We start from the raw sequence: 10,973 nt of genomic DNA, 5'->3' as shown, positions 1-10,973 counted from the left end.
TCTTGGAGGGGCTAGTTTTAATTGTCTGATGATTCTTAATCATGGTAGATTAGTTATTTGGTCCAATTTTTTTAGTTTTAGTTCTTTTAATGTTTTATGGAAATATAAGGAATCAGTTATCATGGGACTTTATACTCACTATAGATGGTCAAAATCTGATTGATTTGGTTCAAGTGTGTCTCATTTCATGTTTTGTTGACAGGTGCATATATATATATATTGTTACGTACTAGGGGTATATTATTTTTACTAATAAAGGAGTTTAATGTGAGGTTATATCATCAAATACTGAAAAGTAAAGTTATCGTACTATAAAAAAGAAAGCAAAACTAACCGCTTACTCAGGAATTTCGTATATTTTTTCATAAAAGGGAAATCTTAATCCTTTTATTGAAGTTTATTTTTCACTAATATACTAAAATGGTATAGTTACACAGCTAAGCTTTGACGGTAAAATGTTTTAGTGACTACAATTTTGTACGTACCGTTAATGTTAGAATTAGGTACTACAATTTTAGTGACTACAATTTTGGAATTAGGTACTGTTATTATAATTCTGACTGAGTATGCAAATGAAATTTAGAATTGTAGTTTAATTATAATCATGTTAGAAAGGTTTTCCAGAATTGAAAGGACAATTTTAGGATATAATTTCATGCACTTCTGGTAGTATAAATGATTTTGGCATTTAGAGTGAATAGCTGACTCACACTTAGACTAAAAATCTAAACTGTTTGATATTTCTCAATTCTAAATTACTATTGCGTTTCTCATCTCTTCTCCTTAGTGTAAGAGTATTATGAAGGAAAACCCTGAGAAAAAAATACAGACATCTGGATAAAATCTGACATAGATATTACGGGTTTACTATTACCCGTATCCACCAAAAAAGACATACTAAATGGATTCTTCTGAAAATGGATTCTTTGTAATTTAGTATATTGATAGTGTAATTTTACTTGAGCGTAACTATTCAAATGATTTCTTATGAAATTTAAAAACTAATGTAAAAATATAAATTAACTTTTAATCTTTCTCGTACCCACACATATTTTAAAATAGAAATTTGTATTGCTGGACGAGGACGAGTAAGGAATATCTACAATTCTTACAGTTTTCTTGTCCTTCCTTATATATATATAGTTTTGTTTCTAATTCCGAAACATAAGATCAACGTGGTAAATAAAAAACATAACAAAATCCAAAATTCTAAATGATTTATGAACTTCTTTTTTTCTTTTTTTAGGATGATTTTAATTTTTATAGAATAAATGTGATATTTGTCTGGAGACTTTAATATCAAATTAAAAATTGTTTTTATTAAAATATTGATATATTTTAGTATTCAAAACTTTAAAATGAGAATGTGTGAATTATATAAACGATACAATTTTTAACATGAAATGTATTTAATACATTAAAATTTCTTTACATAATTAAATTAAAAAAATTATATTATTTTATTTTTAAAATTTAAGATTAAAAATATATCAAAGTTTTAAATATAAATAAATTTTTAATTTCTCGGCTAAAACCTAACTTTTATTTGAGAAAATGGTGGCAATTTTTATGACAGTTCTGAAGCACATGATGTTCCAGCTTCCGAAGCATGCACTTAAGCTTGAAGGGTCTCTCCATTTCAGCACACCTACTTTATATTTATTTCCTTTATTTATCTGTTTCTCTGTTCATGTACAAACTCTCAATTAAAATTTCTCTTCCAAGACTCAGCTACCAATAAATATTTGTCAGTAATATTAGACCAGTTCGTACTTATTTATTTAAATTAAAAAACAATAGTAAATTATGATTTAAAAGTAATGAAAATAAAATTATAGTTTAATTTTTTTTAATCCTTAAAATTTAGACCATCTCTGATCTTATTTTTCAAATAATTGTTTTGTTTCTAATCCCTTAAATTTAATAAATTAATCTTTAAATATTATATACGAGGAACTAAAATAAGTTTTAAATTTTCAATTATAGATTAAAATCTAGAATTTAAAATTGTTTCAAAATTTTATGATCTTAATTAATAATATAGTGTGTGGGGGAGTGTATGTGTATGGAAGATGTGGCTTTGCAATGAGATCTGCGTCCCACGTTGCCGACCGGTGAAAGAGTGATCTTTAAGCTTTACTCTCATCTCAAAACATGCAAAACAATAAAGCATTCACACTCTTCATCTTCCAGTAAACCCTTCTTCACTCTCATCAAACAAACTTTCATTCATTTCCACTTGCATTCGTCAATGCGCCCAGCTCCAAAACGCCAGACCCCAATGCCGTTTTGATCCCATTCAATACGGTTTCCGATGGGTCACGTTAACCTCCCAGCCTCAAAGCGCGTGGGTGGCCCTCGCCAGTGGCGCCTGCTGGACGTCGTCACCGCGGCGTTCTTCGGCCTCGTCTTCCTCTTCTTCGTCCTCGTCTTCACGTCCCTGGGGGACTCGCTCGCCGCCTCAGGTCGCCAGACGCTGAACCTCTCCGCTTCCGATCCGCTTCGGCGCCCCCGCGTGTCGGCGGCCATTGAGGCCGGGCAGCCGCACGTAATCGAGGCCTGCCCCGCTGACACCGCCGACCACATGCCGTGCGAAGATCCGAGGCTGAACAGCCAGCTGAGCAGGGAGATGAATTACTACCGAGAGAGGCACTGCCCGCCGCTGGAGAACACGCCGCTCTGCCTCGTCCCGCCGCCCCGTGGGTACAAGGTGTCGGTGCAGTGGCCGGAGAGCTTGCACAAGGTATGTGCAGTGTTCTTAATCTTGAGATTAATTTGTTAATTACAAGTGTATTAAGAGCTTGAGAAAATAGGTTATACAAAGTTCAAAATAGTTTTATATATTCCACCATATTAGGAAGTTTGTTGATTTTTATAATAATTACTATGGAGGTGAAATCTTATGGAAGGTTAGTGTAAATATGTGGAGTATTTATCCCTAAGATTGTGTATGGAAAAAAAAGAAAAGATGTTTGTTTATAGAAATTTCTTAAATGAATTTCTTTAACATAACATGTTAGTGTATATTTGGATGTCAATCATTAGAGTTCTAAAGTATTTTCAGTCTTGAAGCTATAATCTTTTCTTCCTCATTTTGTATCTGGTAATTGGGGAATGTGCATTGATTTCAAAAAGCGTGTTTCTAACTTTTATCCAAACACAGCTTTAGTCTTTAACTCCTGACTGAGAGCTGTCGTAAAAAAAACTTATAGAATGGATAATACAAAAAGTTAACAATCTTACGAGAATGGTAGCATAAAAGTAAAAATCTGTTCATTATAATAACTACATTGCAATGAAAGCTCTATATTTTGAGTAGAATGTGGCATAAAACGGCAGGAGATTTCTAATAGAAAGTTCCTTTTTACTTTAGGGCAGTCAATAGAAGGACACTTTTTCACTTATGGTGCCTTGCACTAGTTCTACTAAGGGAGCTATTATGTCAGTGTTTGACAACTGAATAATTTTCACGTTTGGAAGATTGGAGTCGTTTTTTAGTATTTTCAGGCATGTGACTGGTTTGGGTTTAACTGTTTGCATTTAGTAAAATTTTGGTGTTTGAGCATACCTTTTAAAAATAATTAATAATTTTAATGCTGCTAAAATTATTTGGAAGCCAAGTTTTGGAGCAACCTACGATAAAATAAAATGTCTGCCTCCTGGAGATAGGCAATTATGAGTTTCAGAAAAATGTTTTTTATATTTGTCATCAGTGATCCACCTTTCTGAAAGAACTCATGCGATTTCTGTAGATATGGCATAGCAACATGCCATACAACAAGATTGCTGACAGGAAAGGTCACCAGGGATGGATGAAGATTGAAGGTCCGTACTTTATATTCCCTGGAGGTGGCACAATGTTTCCAGATGGAGCAGAGCAGTACATTGAAAAACTTGGTCAATACATTCCAATGAATGGTGGTGTTCTGAGGACTGCTCTTGATATGGGATGTGGGGTAGGATCTATTTTTCTGTTTCCTTGAGACCTTTTATTACTAGAATCTGTTGTTATTTAGCTTGAAAATGTTTCTCATGTTTTCCAGGTTGCCAGTTTTGGAGGATATTTACTAGCTCAAAACATATTAACCATGTCTTTTGCTCCAAGAGACTCACACAAATCCCAGATACAATTCGCTCTTGAAAGAGGAGTACCGGCTTTTGTTGCCATGCTTGGTACTCGCAGACTACCATTTCCTGCATTTGGCTTTGACTTGGTCCATTGCTCTCGGTGTTTAATCCCTTTTACAGCCTACAGTAAGTTCATTATCGAAGCTGACCTTTGCATATCTTGCAATCTTCTAAATTGGCGTCACTACCCTAATGCAGAATCCTTGCCTTGCAGATGCAAGTTATTTCATTGAAGTGGACAGATTACTTCGCCCTGGTGGATATTTAGTCATTTCTGGTCCCCCCGTTCAATGGCCTAAGCAAGATAAAGAATGGTCAGATCTTCAGGCTGTGGCAAGAGCTTTGTGTTATGAACTGATTGCTGTAGATGGTAACACTGTGATCTGGAAAAAGCCAGCAAGGGACATGTGTCTCCCCAACCAAAATGAATTTGGTCTTGGCATGTGTGATGATTCAGATGACCCAAATTTGGCATGGTAATTTCCAATATGTTATTGATAGTTAATTTTTCCTCTAACTATCTTTGCTTCACATTGGTTGACATTGATAATGTGTTGAACATCCATTATTTGTGCTTGCTACGCATCTGTTTCATCCGGACATGGTGTAATAGCACTTGGGAGAATGCTGTTGTTATTTGTTTACTGACTTCTCATAGTGTTTAAATGAGATTCCGCAATTAAGATGATTTATTTCGCAGGTACTTCAAATTGAAGAAATGTGTCACTAGGGTGTCTTCTATCAAAGGTGAATATACTGTTGGTACAATTTCCAAATGGCCAGAAAGGCTCACTGCTCCTCCAGTAAGGTCCACGATCCTAAAAAATGGTGCTGATGTATATGAGGCTGACACTAAGCGATGGGTAAGAAGAGTTGCATTCTATAAGAATTCTCTAAAAATAAAGTTGGGGACTCCAGCAATACGCAATGTTATGGACATGAATGCATTTTTTGGGGGATTTGCGGCAGCACTGAAATCTGATCCTGTGTGGGTAATGAATGTTGTTCCATCTCACAAGCCACCAACTCTTGATGCAATCTTTGATAGAGGCCTTATTGGAGTCTATCATGATTGGTGAGTTTTTGGCTGCATATTTCATGTCGTTTCTCTTGAAAGGCCTTTTTGTTGTATCATTTAACTTTTGTTAATCAATGGTAAATACCTTACCTTATATACTTCACAAGTGTTTGACTTAAAATTTACTTTAGTGTGGGAAATATCATTGTACTTGATGATACAGATTTTTCATACCGTAGACTATTTAATTCGACTTCTGTTTCGCTGAAATTATTTTGCTTACAAGTTGATTCCTGTTCTAAAGTTTGACTTGTTTAGCGGCTTTTTCTTTTCCTGGCACTTACTACTTCTATATTTTATCTTGTGTTTTTCTATGCGTCTCTGCATGTATCAGAATTTATATACATGATCCAGTTCTCGTTCAGTTTTAGCATCTTGGATCTAGATTGCTCTTTACTTCTGCTCAGTTAAGCTAAATATTGAACAGCACGAGACAGTGAATAATTATTTAACTGATCTTATAATTCTTTGCATTTTAGGGAGTTCTCTTTAAAAAAATAGTGATAATCTTGTAGTTTTTGTTATGAAAATGAAAACTGAAGTAACTGACCTCTTATTTTAGACTCTTATTTGAAATTTGAGTTGTTTGATTAATGTTCCCAGGTGTGAACCTTTCTCAACATATCCTCGCACCTATGATCTGATCCATGTAACAAACATCGAATCACTTATAAAGGATCCCGCCTCTGCCAAAAACAGGTATTTTCATTCTAAAGTGCTAATTTGAATTCACAGACCTGGCTTCTTCTACATTTTCCATACTGGTCATGGGACTTTTTGGGGTCATGATGATGTGATTGAATTTTCGTTTATGAATTTTAAATTTCAATCGATGCTTTCAAATATCTGTTAACATGAATAATTGGATAAAGCGTTAGCAAAAACTTGCTACCTTAATTGACGTGTAGCTCGTTAGTTTCATCTTAGTTTTGTACCAAAGTCAAGTATGCATGTGCTTACAGTCATAGTTTTACTACTTAATAAACAAAAGATTACAGTCAAATGTAGTTCTAAGTTTCAGATACTAACAAACAAAAAGTGAGAGTATTTGTCATACTGTATCATCCTTGCAGACACAACTGTTCACATAAGTTATGAACTCACCTTGATTGGTTCATGATTTCATTACAGATGTAACCTTGTTGATTTGATGGTGGAATTGGATCGAATTTTACGCCCAGAAGGAACTGTGGTGGTGAGGGATACCCCTGAAGTAATTGAAAGAGTAGCTCGTGTTGCACATGCAGTGAGGTGGAAGCCCACTATATATAATAAAGAACCCGAATCACACGGTAGGGAGAACATTCTAGTTGCAACCAAGACCTTGTGGAAGCTCTAATGCTCATCCCACTAACATAGCTGCGTAATTTAGGTAAAAATTTCCTTCCCACCGCTTCGGTGGATGAGGTTTTTAAGGCTACCTTCTCTGTGCATCAAAGGGATGCAGTTTCCTTTCCTTTTCAGTGTTTATATTAAGAGAGAGTAAGGTTAGGATCTGAGAAAATTAAAAAGATGTGAGGATTTTGTGCAGTTTTATATGGAAAGCACAAGCTAGTGTTATATTTTTCTCTATAGCCATAAGGATAACTTGTAATTCAGTACTTTTATTTATCATTGTTTATTTATTAGAAACATCCATCACTGATCTAATTGGCTATTGAACTCAACCCCCATTCCCATGTCTATGAGGACTTCTTCCCTCATTTTGTTTACAACTACTACTGCATTTTTTTCAAGATTCTCAGTAAAGGCTGTGCTCTTCGATTACAAGCTTTAGTCAATGTTTTTTCTTATGAAAATTGTAGTCAATGTTTTTTGTTATGAAAATTCTTGTCAATGTTCGATGATAGAAAATGGATCAGAACATAATAGAGGAATAAATTGGACTGAAATTGATTAAAAATGTCATCATATAAATTTTTTTCTATAAATTTATTTATTTTTGTCCATCGTATAAATTTAAAAATTTAAAAGTTGTTAATCCAAATAAGAGAAGTTACAACTCTTTTTTTTTATTATTTTTAGAAAAAAAGAAATAAAAGGCCTAGAAATCAGATTTTACCCAAAAGAAAGGCACATAAATTTTTAAATATATCACAAGGAGACTATTTTTTTATTATTAGAATGTTAATATTTCTTATATCACATTTCTCTCATATGGGAGGAGGGATGGAGTAAAATAATTACAAAAGCTGTAGAGGGAAAATGTAATTGTAAAATATGTTTTTTCGTCCGTAAATATATTTAATCTTATAAAAATTAAAGAACTTTGGTAATGATTTAAATAATTAAATATATTTTTATATCTTTAGTAATAATTATTCATAATAAGTTTCAATCTAATTTACAAAGCTTAAAAAAATTGTATCTGATATTTTTACTTCATTTTCAGGTTGACTTCATTCATATGAAGACACATTGACAAATAAATTCGTAAAAGAAAAGATTAGAAAAAACCTAAGGAACTCAGACTCAGTATTTTCATCTATCTTTAGGCGATGAAAGTGTTTGACCCATCAAACACCTGAATAGTCATCACAGTTCCCTTAAAGGAATGCACCAGCCGGGAATCGAACCCGGGTCTGTACCGTGGCAGGGTACTATTCTACCACTAGACCACTGGTGCTTGTTGATTTTCATCTCTCATTCAAATACACATTCTATAACATTCTGTCTCATCCTTTTCTATTATACTCATTCAATTAATTAAACCTGGTTTAAATTACTTTGGTCTCTATAGTTTTATTATTCGAATTAAATATATGTTATTTTACTCACATTTTTTTTGTAATGATGACACTCCATAATAAATAGACACCTTAAAAACAATATTATTATTTATTCCAAAATTACTCATCTTTTTTAGACAAACAATTAAATTTACATTCATCATCACAAACAAGTTATTCAAATAAAATATCTATGTTAATTTCGATTAAGTTAAATAATGTACCTAAAAGAACCTTTCAACTAGTATGACCTTTATTAACCAGAGATTATATAAGTTAAAAAGTTTTCATTAATATCTTCTATATGACTACTTTTGACTTCGTAGTTGGTTCTCAACTTACAGCCTATTACTCAAAAACATTCTTTAACAAAAATTGCCCTTATTTTGTTTTAAATATCATCATTTTACGAACAAGGCAATTTAGGAAAAACATATTTTGTTTGAGTTTGTAATATTTTTCAAGTTAATACATTTCGCAATTAATAAAAATTAGCAGTGGAAGATAAGAAAAAAATGTTTTATATCCAACTTTACCTTACAATAAAAAATTATGTATGGATTTCACTATAATAATTACATAAATCAAGAATTTTAATTATAATGCTTGAATGAAAGGATGGATTTGAAAAAGAAAACAAAAAAAAAAGAAAAATGAAAAGAAAGATAAAAAGAATTAATATATATGTTAATTTATCTCGATTTTCATAATAGTTTTCCTCCTTAATTTTACGTTTTTTTATAAAAGAAACGAATAAAAACTTAATCTTTATAATTCAAGTAACTTTAATATATATATATATATATATATATATATATATATATATATATATATATATATTGAGTCAAAATAACTCTCAGTTGGATTCAGAAAGATGAATTTTGATCAAGTACGTGAATCCATGTCAGATATTGTCAATCAATTAGCCAACTCGGTCAGAGTAAGTAGCCACTGGTTCATTTGAAAAGTTGAATTTGATGAGTTTTTTTATAAACAAAAATAAGAAAGTAAAATGAATTTTGAAGTTAAAATGAACTTACGAGTTTAATTTTAAAAAAAGTTTATTAAAATGAATTTTGAAGTTAAAATAGATTGTTGTTATATGCTGCTTAATGGACGGTACGAAACAACAGAACTGTGAAATTATAAAGAGTGCTGATGGAAGAGTTTGCACCTCCTTATATATTTTGGTTTCTATGATAAACAAAAGAATAGTTTTATAATTTCTTGCACAATAAATAATATAAAAATTGTATTATTTGTATTTTCTTTGTGCTTGATATATAAATTCATTATTAATAAATGAATCGGGCTTAAAATAGATTAAATATCTCATTTCTAGTTGACATAATCGATTTAACATTGTATATAATCTATTAGATTTCATCATATCACTTTGTATCTTAACAAGGAAAAACTGCTTTGTAGTAATTGATTACATAAGTTATCTAATCGATTAAAATAAAAAGCAATGCCATAATCTGTTTCATAAGTGGGTTAATCTGTTTAGAATGAAAATTGGATTGAAAATTTGCTTAAGTGTAAGATTAATCGATTACATAAGTTATCGAATTGATTAGATCAGTTTACTTTGTTTAATCCAGTTCATTTAATAGCTTGATTAGTTATAACTGTCAATTGAATCAATAACTTATAATCGATTACATGCTCAGGATAATCTGTTAAAACAGAAGCAAAAGCTTAACATATTACATAAAAACCTTAATCGATTATAATGCATTAGGATTTTAAAAATCCTATATACATGCATCTTGAGACCTGTTTCAAAACAAGAACTGATATCATTTTCAAATACTAACGTTTTAATTGAGTTTTGATTACAGGAGCATTCAAGAAGTGATCTTGGAGAATCAAGGCTACATTGGTTGCTTATACATCAAGATTCTTTCAAGAAAAGTGTGCTAAAGTTGTTATGATTTGATCTACACTGGAGGAGTATATCTTAGAGATCATGTTCTTCATTGACAATCTTTTTATTGTGTTCTTGTGCGAGTTTGCCAGAGGCTTAAGAGCTGTGAGTGCTCTTATATTAAGAGATTGAGGATTGTTCATATGTTGGGTAGCTATATTGATTTTGAGTTGTGAGAGGAGTGCATTGAGAGGGGTATCTCTGTATTTTTGTAAACTCAATATTTAACTCCGGTTGTTGAAGGAGGACTAGATGTAGGCTTGGGATTAGCCAAACCAGTATAGATTGTCTGTGTTGATCTTTCTCTATCTCTTTTCACTTGTTGATTCATCATTTTTATTTATTGATTTCAAGAAAGCTAAAGAACTCAATTTTTTTTTTAAAAGATCATCTTAAAAGGCCTAATCCAATTCACCCCCCTCTTGGCTTGAAATATAAGGCATTTCTTTTCTTACAATTGACACCAGAGATGGAATTTGAAAACCACTTTAGCCGATTATACTATAAATACCCTTTTTCGTCTACTTTCCAAACCTTTCTTCTCTTTTCCTGATTCATCATGCTTTTAATTCTTTAACCTTACCTTTCCTTACTAAACTGATGTTCTAATGTACTCATTCCTTCAACACTTGAAATCTTTCATCTCAACCCATGATCAAACATTTCCTCTATGAGAACCACTAATCTTGAAACATCATTCTAAACTTCACTCTACAATATCCACTTGCTGATAAGATTTAATCATCTCCTTCTGATTAGATACTTAACTTAAGACTCTTACAATACTTCATTTTTCTCAAAGACTTCATTTTCTTTCATAGAAATTCGACCCTACACCATTGCTCCTCAACCTTTTCTTAACCTTATTCTTCTTTTATAAAGATTGGTTCCCCTTTGTCCACTTTAAAATTCTTATTTATTTCTTAGCTTTAACCTTAAATTTTCCACCACTCGTCTTCTTCAGATCTCAACATTGCTGAACCTTAAATTTTCCACCACTCGTCTTCTTCAGATCTCAACATTGCTGATATACCGAACCATGTTGCCTTCTCAAACATTGATAAACCTGTGCACCAATACCTTCACTTCTTCTAACCTCTGACATCAC

At 32.2% G+C, this 10,973-nt stretch overlaps 1 protein-coding gene and 1 non-coding gene across 2 annotated transcripts; one reads left to right on the top strand and one right to left on the bottom strand.

The window, feature by feature from the left end:
* The first annotated feature begins 1,372 nt into the window (after positions 1 to 1,372).
* On the top strand, positions 1,373 to 6,856 carry LOC108347696 (probable pectin methyltransferase QUA3). The gene is made up of 7 exons (XM_017587098.2): positions 1,373 to 2,743; positions 3,753 to 3,956; positions 4,044 to 4,254; positions 4,343 to 4,604; positions 4,829 to 5,203; positions 5,810 to 5,905; positions 6,338 to 6,856. Exons 1-7 carry the CDS (start codon positions 2,315 to 2,317, stop codon positions 6,543 to 6,545), a joined length of 1,785 nt encoding a protein of 594 aa, XP_017442587.1. The 5' UTR covers positions 1,373 to 2,314; the 3' UTR covers positions 6,546 to 6,856.
* Positions 6,857 to 7,761: 905 nt separating this feature from the next.
* Positions 7,762 to 7,832, bottom strand: TRNAG-GCC (transfer RNA glycine (anticodon GCC)). The gene has a single exon. It is a non-coding gene; the product is annotated as a tRNA-Gly (tRNA).
* Positions 7,833 to 10,973: the final 3,141 nt, after the last annotated feature.

Source organism: Vigna angularis, chromosome 9 (assembly GCF_016808095.1).
Source record: "Vigna angularis cultivar LongXiaoDou No.4 chromosome 9, ASM1680809v1, whole genome shotgun sequence".
Lineage (NCBI taxonomy): Eukaryota > Viridiplantae > Streptophyta > Magnoliopsida > Fabales > Fabaceae > Vigna > Vigna angularis.
Note: the sequence above shows the minus strand (reverse complement) of the source record. Positions and strands in the feature narration are given on the sequence as shown.